This window comes from Mytilus californianus, unplaced genomic scaffold, assembly GCF_021869535.1.
Source record: "Mytilus californianus isolate M0D057914Y unplaced genomic scaffold, xbMytCali1.0.p SCAF_10, whole genome shotgun sequence".
NCBI lineage: Eukaryota > Metazoa > Mollusca > Bivalvia > Mytilida > Mytilidae > Mytilus > Mytilus californianus.
Genome location: NW_026262582.1, coordinates 37117248 through 37129887, shown reverse-complemented (window position 1 = coordinate 37129887; position 12640 = coordinate 37117248). Strand labels below are relative to the sequence as shown.

Genomic DNA, 12640 nt, shown 5'->3' with positions numbered 1-12640 from the left:
CTCATTGGAGAGCATAACTGAATCAGTGAATGTCAATAGCCGTATCTTTCCTGAGGTGAACTGTAACCATCTGTAAACTGTAAACCAAAATATTTTCATGAATATTTCATTTCTAGACGGCTATGCTGCGATTTATTTTTCACAATTTTGTAATTTTCTTGCTGTATTTATATCAGGGAAGTTTCAAGTTTTACATGTATACAGCAATTTATAGTTGCGTTATTTTTCTACTTGCGAAAATCATGAACGCAAGTTGGTTTACAGTATATAGAGGTAAATAAATTAGATAAGATATAGGATTATAGTTTATTCCATGAGGTAGTTGTAGACTTAATATATATATATATATATACACAACCAACAGACATAAATAAAACTAGCTCATACAATAGAGTATTAAAAACCATAGGTCAAATATTCTTAAATTTCATTCTTGAAAATATAATTGAATACAATTTTAGAATGTCACAGATTGCCCCAGTATAGTAGAGATAACAATATTCTAAAAGGGTCAATGTTCAAATGCTTTCCTTCCTTTTTTTAACTTGCCTATGATTCAAATTTATCTATAACATGTACATAAAAGGTTCTGGAAATTTATTTATCTAGCATACATTTTAAAATATCCAAACATTTATGTGAATTCATTATCAAAATATTCTGAATGATGCTATAGTTGCTTCTTAAAAACATCAATTTAGAAGAAAAATCTGAAGGTTGCTTATAAAAAAAAACACTTTAATTTTAATTTCTTTTTTTGAGCAGATCTAGATGAAAACAGTATTATTAAGGTTATACTCTTTACAGGCATTCTCTGGAAAGGAGAAGGTATGATGAAACCAGTATTTGACCCCTGAAATTGCAAAAATTGTAAAATTTCGCAATTCTTTAAAAATTACATTAATTACTTCATTATACCTTCTCCTTTGGTATGAACATGATGTTGTGGAAAAGTTTTCTGTAAAATTGCATTTTTTTACAAATGGTGATGGGACATAATGGAGAAAGACAAATGGCGATCATTATTATCTTGAAAGATTGGTTTTATTTCAGATTAAATTTTTCTATAAATGACAATAATTTAAGAAATCTTTTTGAGGAAATGTCAACAATTCTTTAATAAACAAAAGCTAATATATCTAAAATCAATTTTTTTTTCAAAATTTGTAATTCATCTTGCAACAATAGCATTTTGTTTTTCGAAAGGGAATTTCATATTTTAAATGCAATGCATTTGATTATGAATATTACTTTAAATTTCAGGAAGAATCATATCCATCAAAAATTTACAAAACATTTTGTCTAACAGGAAGACCTAAGCACAAACTGAAAAAATATCTAAATCAGCTCTTAAAAAAATTAAAGCTGTAACTGTGAAAGTGTAATAATCTCTGAAGTAAACAGCTTTTTTTTTTAGAACTCGTTCAACACTTGAAAAGTAAGAAAAGAAGTTTTCATCTACATATCAAAAATCTTGAAATCATACTTTATTACTATCACATTCCTTTTTTCATTACAATTTCAGCTTTTTGCTTAGCACTGGAAACATATTTTCAATGATATCTGATAAAACATCATGTACAAGTATAATCTGCAATGTTTTTGTTGTAAGATGGAGTATAATAGCTAATATTGAAATGCAGACAAAACAAGCATGCTATTAAAATTTTTATTGCCCAATATAGACCAAAATGTAAATAAGAACTGTATGATGCTTTTATTGAAGCTTGAAAGTTGATAATAAATCTTTTTCAACTTTTTGTAGTGATTAAACTTTTCACTTTTAAACTGAAAAAATATTTTTTCTGACATTTACAATAGTAAATAAGCATGTACACATTTTTTTTCTCAAAATTAATAGTAGCTGCTTTACAAGGAACTTCCATTCTGTAATAAAATAAAGTCTAAACAATTCCATCCAAACCAATGTCGCCACAAGACAAAAGTCTTAATATCACCAACTAAACTTTTACATTTTAATACTTTTAGTACATAATTTATCATATCACAAACAACTCAACTTTCACATTTAATGTTAAATTTTAGTACATAAATCATAGCACTAAAAAATGTTTATACATTACAACTTAATTACTTAAATGTATAGATAGTCCAGTGAATTTAAGTAAAAAATGTTCACATATTACAGCTAAACATTTGAGAGTAGATAGAACTCTGAATTGAAGTAAAAAATGTTTACACTTTACAGCTAATCTATTTTAGTGTGTTGATAGTAAACTGAATTTTAGCAAAAAATTGTTCATATTACAGCTAATTTATCTGAGAGTGTAGATAGTACACTGAATTTTAGTATAAAAAAAAATTTGCTATCAAATGCCACTTATTGAAAATATTTTCTGTTACTGTTAAAAAAAAATCAAACACATTTCACATAAGACATTTTCAAATATTTGGAAAAAAAAACAGTCATTAATAGCACATGTATCAAAATGACATTTCTTAAGGGACTGCCAAACAGTTTGATTGTAAAATATTCCCTTGTTTATTTTTTAACATTTATTCTTAAAAAAAATCTACATTTCTATTGTACAGGTTTTTGTCTTTTCTTAAAATGGAGTCACAAAATTACAAACATATATCAGTTAAAAAGGAAGATATTGTTTTGTTTGAAAATAGCAGTCTGTTTCAACAGGAAGCTTAACATTCACTGAACTGTTACAAAAACATTTGGTTGACATAGAACGAATTATCTCCCTTTGTTGGATATGTACCCCCTTAATATTTCAATCAAATATAACTTGTTCTCTAAATATCATAAAATATCACAGATATTCCTTAGTTTTGCACATAACTCAGTTACAAGACACAAAGTTACTAAATACAGTGATTGAACAAGTCCCTTTCTACAAGTACAAATTCTCATTAGGCCGACCATATTTATTTACTGTAGATTCATTACAAACTTTTGTGGATTGTGGAAAAATATATTTTTATGGTTTATACATTCTCGATACTGGCCTATAGAAAATTGGGATTTCCTTGAACACTTAAATTCATGGTCCCACAAAATCCCGAAAAAATGAAAACCCACATATAATAACGAATCCACAGTAAGTTTTCTTTTAGTGAGACAAATTCATGCATTTTTTCAAATGAGAATTGCGCAAATTTCCTTTTAAAATCTGAACTTTTCTGAATGGTAAAAAAAATTTCTAATTTCACTAAAAGTTCCAGGTTCTAATTGTAAATTATTTTTAACATTGTACATTTTCAATTCTGAACAAAAAAAATATGTAAAAAAAAAATCCAAATTTAAAATAATAATACAGCCACATTTGTGATATGAAAATAAAACCTGAGATTTTCATAGAAAAACAATTACTTGTGTGTGTGAGCATATATACTGTAAATCTGACAAATATTTTATTCTCTTTTTATATAAGTATCAAATTCATTTGAATATGCAAATATTCTTTATTTTACATATGAAAAATCTTTTGCATCAATTGCTCGCATACACAGTCAAGATGAATGTATAATAATGATAGTAATAGTAATCTGGGATAAATAATCTCTCTGCAACGAGGAAGTAAAAACTGGAGATTTTTTTCCCTCCCTGAAACAGATTCAAATGTTACCATTCTGTTGTTGGGAAGAATCTATCCTTCAAATGTATACGACAACAATGGTTGTCAGTTCACAAATGCAAAACATTAGTCTGTGAACATAATTATCACTTTGCTTAGATATACCATAAGGTAATCCATCTCACGACTGTTATCAATATCTGTTAGAATAAATCTGACAACTGCAAGATTACCCAGAATTCCTTGGAAGAAATGTACTAACACTAACAGCAGAATTTTGATTACGTCATGGTATACAAACATTTTCTGTTCTATCCAACATTTCTATTATTAATGGCGGTAATTCATCAGGCATTTCCAATCGTAAATGTAATACTCTTTCAGCACCTGTAAATGAAGACAGACAAAATATATTAGAGATACATTAATATTTTTTTTCAAGTAAAATTGATATGGTTTCCGAGTTACCACAGGAAGATTCAAAAGCCACTCAATTTTTCTAGTAAAGTAGAAAAAATTTCTGAGAAGCCACAAGATGTTTCTGAATATGCATAATAAGAATTGTCATTAAAGAACTGCTTTGAAGTCATCGTCATATTTAAGAAAGTATCTTTCTTCCTCAGGTGTAATTTTTCAGTTTTATCTTAAATGATGTCTCCTTAATATATCTAACATTTTCTCTATTCATAGAGGAATTATATCAAATAATCTCCCTTTGTTATAAGATGTCTAGAATTTCATCAACAAATACATAATTTAAATCCTAAATATATACAGGGCCAACAATTACTTTAGATTAATTTATTTAGTTGCTACCCATTTTCATGGAATGAAGAAAAAATTTGTAAGGGTTCCGCGGAATCCAGTGTCTCGCCTACTTTTGCTGTTAATCGCAGGATCAACAAAAATGAGATGAGGAAAAAATTTAATAAAAATATTCCTCTCGATACAATTTTTTTATTGTAAGGAGCTTCTGTCCAAGTTTGGTAAAAATCCAGGATAGTTTATGAATCTAATAAATGTTTTAAAAAATTTAACTGCAGACTGTATCTAATGTTAACTGGAAGAAAAACTAAGTCCATTTATAAGCAAAATATGGATAAACAAGTACAAAATTTTAATAAAAATTTCCTTCTAGATACTAGCTTTTGATCATAAACAAACTTCTGTCCATGTTTGGTACAAATCCAGGATAGTTTAAGAAAATTATTAAAATTTTAAAAACTTTAACCACAGAGTGAATGTAATGTTTCCTGGCAGAAAAACTAAGTCCATTTATAAGTAAAATACGGAAAAACAGGAATTATTTTTTACAAAATTTACTTCTGGATACTATCTTATGATCATAAACAAGCTTCTGTCCAAGTTTGGTAGAAATCCAGGATAGTTTAAGAAAGTTATTAAAATTTCAAAAACTTTAACCAGAGTGAATATTTGTGGACCCCGCCGATGATGAAGACGCCGACGGAATGTAGGATCGCTGTCTCGCTTTTTCGACAAAAGTCAAAGGCTCGACAAAAATGTAATTTAATATTAGAATTTGTAGTTTCACCAAAGTGTTTATAAACCTTTTGAAAATGTATACGTCATTGAACATTTTCATTCCTATACCTATACCCACTAAATGAAAAGATAAAGACCTGAGATCAGTTAACAGTAATACCCACCTTTCACACTTATAGACCTGAGATCAGTTAATTTCATTATCATTTTAGCAAACACATGAGGCGATTCTTTCCGCCGTTGTCGGATATAATGTTTTAATGCTTCTAATATAGGTTCTTGTAAATGTTCTATTTTTACTGGATCTTCTAAACCTGAGCGATCTGAAATAAAGACAAAAGAATGATCATGAAATAAAGATAAAAGTTTTTTATTAGTTGTTAATTGCTTTGAACTGGCTTTCAGTAACTGTGAGTACTCTCAGATTATTGGTACTTGGTGTTTTAAGTCTTTTTGTATATTGCTTTTTTTGTGCGCTTTGTGTATATCTGATGAGCCAGCCTTTTTCAACTGATTTTTATATAAAAATAAAGAGATGTGGTATGATTGCCAATGAGACAACTCTCCATTAGAGACCAACTTACATAGAAGTGAACAACTATAAGTCACTGTACGGCCTTCAACAATGAGCAAAACCCATACCGCATAGTCAGCCATAATAGTTTGTTCTTATGTTGTGCTGTTAACTACTGTCCAAAGTCAGGAGCCTGTTTTTCAGTGGTTGTGGTTTGCTGCTGTGTATCATATTTGTTTTTTGTTTGTTTTGTAGATAAATTAGGCCATTAGTTTTCTTGTTTAAATTGTTTACATTTGTCATTTCATGTTCTTTTACAGCTTGCTATGCAGCATGGGTTTTGTTCATTGTTGAAGATCGTACTGTGACCAGTAGCTACTAACTTTTGTGTCATTTGGTCTCAGGTAGAAAGTTGTCTCATTGGCAATCAAAGTTAACAAAAAAAATTTTCTCACTTTTACTACCAACCTGAAATGAATGAAACTCATATGGACAACCAATTACCCATAAGGCATTAAATTCTATGACAGCAACTTACACCAAAGCAATGCTATCCATCATTAAGATAATTCTAAACAATAAACTCACCATTACTAACTAAACACACAGCAGACAGAGCTGCATATTCTAAACTATCTGTTTCCATGGATTTGAGGGAAGATGCAAATGAAAATATAGTGTCAGTGAGCGAACCGAATCCGCCATTACGTAACTGTTGACGATCTAATGTTATTCCATCGTTAAAAGACAAAACATCTTTGTCAACATCATATCTAGAACTAAGCCGTAATATCTGCAAAAGGGAACAAATAAATTATAATTAATGTGATCTAACATTCTGCAAAAGCAAACAAATATTTTCTAATTAATGTGCCCTAATGTTATTCCATTATTTAAACACAAAACATCTTTGTCAACATCCTATCTGGAACTAAGTCGTAATACTTGCAAAAGTGAACAAATATTTTATAAGTAACCTCATTTTAAAGAAGGAAAAATGTAAATGAACCTAATAAAAGATGACTGATTGATTCCAATGGCAAATATTTCATGAATTTTCCCGACCCATGACAGAAAATGTCCAACAAGATATGCCTTATATATTTCAGTCAATTTGATCCTGATCCATTATCTATATTACAGCTGCAGCTATCAAATTTTCACAGCATATTTATTTTTTGTCTTGATTGGCATTACTTATTATTATTATTGAAATTGCTCAGAAAAAATTAAGAGAACAACCTGTATTTTGTTGAAGACCGTATGTTGCCCTCTCCACATCTTTTAGTTTTTGAATTGCTGTCTCATTATTTAAAGAAATTCTTCAAATCTCCTTTTATTTTCAAGAGCAAATTACAAAAATATGAAAAAATTATGATGGAATCATCTCTGTTATATGACTGATTGCAAGTAGAGATCAGAAAAATGTGTAGTGTTCTGTGGAACTCTGAGCTGTCAGTGTAAAAGTGTTATGTTAAACAACCAGTGGCAAATATCATATGCATATTAGGACCAAAATATGTTAATGAGATATCAATACATGTATGAACTCCTTTTTGAAATAGAAGGACAAGTTGAGTTGGAATTTTAACAGGATAATTCACAAGGAAACAGGAAGACATGTTGCCCATGACCTCAAACCATTGAGGCCAGTTAGCTACAAATCCACCAATGTAGTTGTGAAATACAGGAAAATGATAAACAAAATTAAAATAAAAGAAGAATGTGTCTAAGGACAAGAATTCCCCCGCTCAATCTTCAAACAAATGAAAATGGGATGGACGGACAGAAAGACGGAAGAACGTAAGGTCAAGGGTAACACTTAATGCCCCCTTGCCTATGGCGGGGGCATTAAAAATTTGCCTCGAGTGCTATGATGCTATCTCTTGATTATGAAGAAGCTTCTATCAAAGAATCGTAAAATTCGATGAAGCTTGACAGAGTTATTCAAGTTATAAAATAGTTGACCACAGACTATACCTAAATGTTGACTGCAAAAAAAGTCCATTTGATAGTTTAATACTAATGTCTATAATACTTTACCACAGACTATCTAAATGTTAACTGCAAAATAATTTAGGTCAACTTATTGGTAAAATATAAAATTTTGTCCCAGATCCTATATTATGACCATGAAGAAGCCTCTGTCCAAGTTACCTGAAATTCCATGAAAGTTTGACAAAGTTGATAAAATTTAAATTCAGACTGAACCTCAAAAGTTGCAAAGCCAATAAAGTGGGAATCTATTATTTCTAGGTATAGCCTTTGCTGGTCAAATTTTACTCTTTAGAAGCAAGAATCACTAATGGGTCTTTTTGTGATAATTTTTTTGCCTGGTATTATTTGTTCACTTCTCTATTTTCAAATATAGTCTAGATTTTTCTGAGTGACTGACATTTGTATTTTTTCTTTCTAAACTTTCATAAAGGGGGGTGTGTCTTTCTATTGCAGTCATTTAAATATTCATAAAACTTAACATGATACAATTTAGAGAGAGATAAACATGTCATACCTGCCAACTTTTGAAAATCTCTGTGGGGGATTTTAAGCACGACAGGACCTTGTGCTCCTCTCATATTGTCATACGTGTTCTTATTCTACTACTGTATTGTTTGAATGAGTATATATGTGCTTAAATACCCTTTCAACTCATTTGAATCCATGTTTTAAGGTTTTAAGTTTATATAATAAAGAATTTTTAATATTCAGGTCAAAACCTCTCATTGGGGATATCCCCCATAAATCGGGATAGTTGACAGGTCTGAATTGAGTTTTCATAATTGCTTTTTTTTATGAAAGAATTGAATCATGACCCTTGTATCAATGATCAACCAGTATCACTAGGTGATTGTTGTTCAACCATATTCTTACCATGATTTCCAGACAAGCTGCCTTAAGTAACGTGATTTGATCTGAGGTAGATAACGTTGCAAAACCTGGTACCCTTTTAGCAAATTCTACAATTTTTATAATTCCTTTCGAAGACAGTTCTGTTACTTTTTCCCATAACATAATCTTTTCTATCTTCCCTTTCTCTTCTTCCTAAAAATAAATTAATAGTAATGATTATTTACATAATGTAATGTTAGAATTAATGATAACATAGGCTAAGCATGATTTATCCATACTTTATACATCAATCAACAAATGAGATGTGTCGGATAGAAATCAACCTTATGCAAATGAATATCAATACATCTGTTAACCTATTTCAGGTTGAGAAAATCTCTACAGAAAGTATGTAACTGTTTTGTAACTGTTTGAAAATTTGGTTGTTATAAGAACCTTACAAAACAGACCAAAATTCACCTTTTATTTCATATTGGAGTGTTCCAAAATCAATCAAGGTCTTATACATGTACATGTATACGTGTACTTGCATAAGGTTGATTTCTATCTACCCAGCTCAATTATGACATGCATATAAGTAGATGTGGGAGAGAAGGAAAGACTTTCAAACATCCATCATACTTTTTGAGTTATTTTGCATATATATCAAATGGATATACAACAGTAAATGACCTAACACAAATGTTCAAAACTAAAACCTCCCTCCCTACCATCCCACATTAATTTTTCTGGAATTTTTAACGGTTTTCACCTATGAAGCAGGATCTGCTAATCCTTCAAGAGCAACTGAGATCAACTCGAATGTTGGTGGACTTTTTATTGCTCAGTCTTGAGTTTTTTATGTAATGTTCTGTAGAAAGTTTTTTTTGTCCTGGTCTTGTTTTAAAAACCAGAAGTCCACATCCTTTTAAACAGCAATAATCACGATAATGTGGTCTATGGTTCAAATATATAAAACTAGAACAGTTAAAGTGACGCCACCAAAATTCTAACTGGATCTGTGTTTTGTGGTAATAAGCATTGTGTATAAGTTTCATAACATTTGGTTCAGGCAAACTTAAGTTAGAGAACGGAAACTAAATATTTTGCAATTTTTCCATTTATAAAGGGGCATAACTCTAGAACGGTTAAAGTGACGCCACCAAAATTCAAACTTGATCTGTGTTTTGTGGTAATAAGCATTGTGTATAAGTTTCATAACATTTGGTTGAGGCAAACTCAAGTTACAGAACGGAAACCAATTTTGGGACATACGGACGTACGGACGTACGTACGTACAGACGGACAAGGGTAAAACTTAATGCCCCCACCGCTACGTCGGGGGCATAAAAATATTTATCAATGATCTCATCCTTATTTTTTTCCACAAGTAAAAAAAAACTTACAGATTCCTCAGATTTCTTTAAATTCAGAAATTATTGTGTGAATCTATTACTGTGATTTTTGAAGAAAGAACAAAAAAGCAATATTTATTTTTGCTATTTTAAGAAAATCTGCATACACCTATATGTATCAGATATCAGATTGCGAGTTCTTATTATTGCGATTATCACCCAGTTGCATTATTCGCAATAATAAAAACCTCACAATAATTTCTGAATTTACAGTATATATAGCTTGGAAATTTAAATTTATGTTTGTATTCAATATTTTTCACAAAATCTGTGTAGGTAGATAGAATTGATTGATCGATTGATTGTTGTTTATTTAATTTTAAGTGTCGAAGGAAATGACAAATTCCCATAAGCTGTACCATATAATAAGTACTGTGAATTCATTAATTTTCGTGGATACCAATTTTTATCGATTAAAGAAAAAATGTATTTTCCTAGCTATTTCAATTCTTTAATTTTAAGTCTGCATATAAGCCTGTCGAAAAATTTCACTCATGGAACATATAAATTCTTTGTTTACATATATCCACGAAATATATTGAATCCACAGTATTTCTTTTAAAACAAAATTTCAAGTTAATATTACTTCTTTGTTTTCCGCTTTTTCAGCGTCCACACCATTTGTCTTGATTTTAGGTACCCTTGACAGCGTTGTCTCTGACTGTTTATGGAATGTGTCATTATGGGCATCCAGGATCTCCTGTAACATCAGCTGTTCATCCTCCGTCAGCTCTTCAGACTGGGTACATTCTTCTGGTCGCTTCACTTTCTTCTTGTTTCTGTCATTTCTTACAGCTGTTGATTAGAAAATAGTTTTAAAATGACAATACACTGATATTTGTCTATAAAATCAATTTAATCGCTATTTTCTCAAATTTTGCTTTGATCTTTTTGTGTGATAATTTTCCATCTCTATAAACTTATCAGAGAATGGCTATTCTCATTTAAGTAGAATATCATACCCAAAATTTGTGTTTTCTCAAGACCTAGACAAAGGCAACTTTGGTCTTGGAGAACATGATTTATTTATTAGTTGTTAATGGCTTTGAACTTGCTTTTAGTAACTGCACGTACATGTAGATTGGCAATTTGTGTCTATTGTGTTTCGTGCTAATTTCATGAGTCAAGTCTTTTCTAACTGGTTTTTACAGTTTGTTCTTATGTTGTGTTGTTATACCATTGTCCCTGGATAGGGAATTGTTGAGCACTCATAAACATTTTTAACCCTGCCACATTCTTCATGTGCCTGCCCTAAGTCAGGAGCCTGTAAGTGGTTGAAGTTGGTTGCTGATTTTCATATTCATTTTTTGTAAAATGTTTTGTCATAAATCAGATCTTTGGCTTTTTCATTTGCATCGTTTCACATTTAGTCAAATCAGGGCCTTTTATAGATTACTATAGGTATTGGTTTTGCTCATTGTTGAAGATTGCATGGTGACCTTAAATTGCTGAAATCTGTATGATTTGGACTCCAATGAATAGTTATCTCATTGGCAATCATTCCACATCTCCTTACTTAATACATGTATTGAATGGGGCAATAAACCAATAAAAATGGACAAAATGTAAGCTCTTTTCAAATGATTTTTATAGTTTGTTCTTATGTGGCACTGTTACACCACTGTCCCAGGTTAGGGGAGAGTCTGGCAGGGCAAACATGTGTTTAACCCACTTGCTATGTGGTATGGGTTTTGCTCATTATTGAAGGCTGTATAGTGACCTATAGTTGTTAACATCTATGTCATTTGTTCTCTGATGGAGAGTTGTTACATTGACAATCATATGACACCTTCTTATTCTAAGATATTTAATATAAGAATTATAATAATTCTTATATGAAATATCTTTTTAAAAATTCAGACACAACATTGCCATGTGAAAATGAACTTTGCCATCATAAGACCCCAAGTTGTGACTCAGATGATAAAATAGACAGGAAGACTACAATGAAAAGGTAAGACAACAGGAAAAACAACACAAAAGCATCAATTTGTCTTTTCAACAGAGCTACCATTCATGCTATGAGGCAGCTTAAAGTCCTGTCAGGAGCAAATAATGAAGTGGTTGTCAACGGTTGCTTTCTGTTGAATCTGATTATCATTTATTGTTTTGTCATAAATCAGGCTATAGCTTTTCTTGTCCTAATTGTCTTAAATTTTATATGTCATGTCTGTGCCTTTAAGGGCAGACTATTCCATATTGGTTTTACTTGTTGTTGAAGGCTGTAGAATGACCAATAATTGCGTAAATTCAAATAATTTAGACTCTGGTGGAAAGGAGTCTCATTGGCAGTCATACCACGCCTCCTTATTTCATATTATGTAGCCAGCTAACTGTTCATGTATTACATGTGTGTAATGCCCCCATTGTAACCTTGGTGTTTCTATCAGCTGTTAGTTAATGACAGTCACAAGATATTATTTTTTTTACACAAACACCACACATTAAATACTAAATTAGCACATTGGGATTAATTTGTGAAGGTGACTGTATCAGTACTTTTAATCACAGGTTTACTTTATAATATATAGAGAATATTATATGGCTGTTTCAATATAACGCCCGTATAAAACCTGAGACACCAATATAATTCCAAGAGCTCTGATAATATTTGTTGAGGGCTGATACTGTGTGTGATATTGAAAAAGCCATATGATATTCTATATTCATATTACTGTAAATTCAGAAATTATTGCCTGCATTTATTATTGCGATTTTGTCATTTTAGACTAAATTGCGATTTTAATTTTTGCCATATTAAGAAAAATCCTATTTAATTCATATAAAATAATACAAAATGTGAGTTTAAATTATTGCGATTATGACCCTGT

At 30.6% G+C, this 12640-nt stretch overlaps 1 protein-coding gene across 3 annotated transcripts in view; it reads right to left on the bottom strand.

Moving 5' to 3' along the window:
• Positions 1-292: 292 nt before the first annotated feature.
• Positions 293-12640, bottom strand: part of LOC127718052 (retinoic acid receptor alpha-like) — a 33228-nt gene continuing 20880 nt past the window's right edge. For all 3 annotated transcript variants that reach the window (XM_052223950.1, XM_052223951.1, XM_052223953.1), the window contains exons 5-9: positions 10396-10604; positions 8437-8607; positions 6154-6358; positions 5216-5374; positions 293-3935 (exon numbers count right to left, since the gene is read on the bottom strand). In XM_052223950.1, the coding sequence (XP_052079910.1) occupies positions 3835-3935; positions 5216-5374; positions 6154-6358; positions 8437-8607; positions 10396-10604 (845 nt within the window). In that variant the 3' untranslated portion in view covers positions 293-3834. The remainder of the gene's footprint in view (positions 3936-5215; positions 5375-6153; positions 6359-8436; positions 8608-10395; positions 10605-12640) is intronic.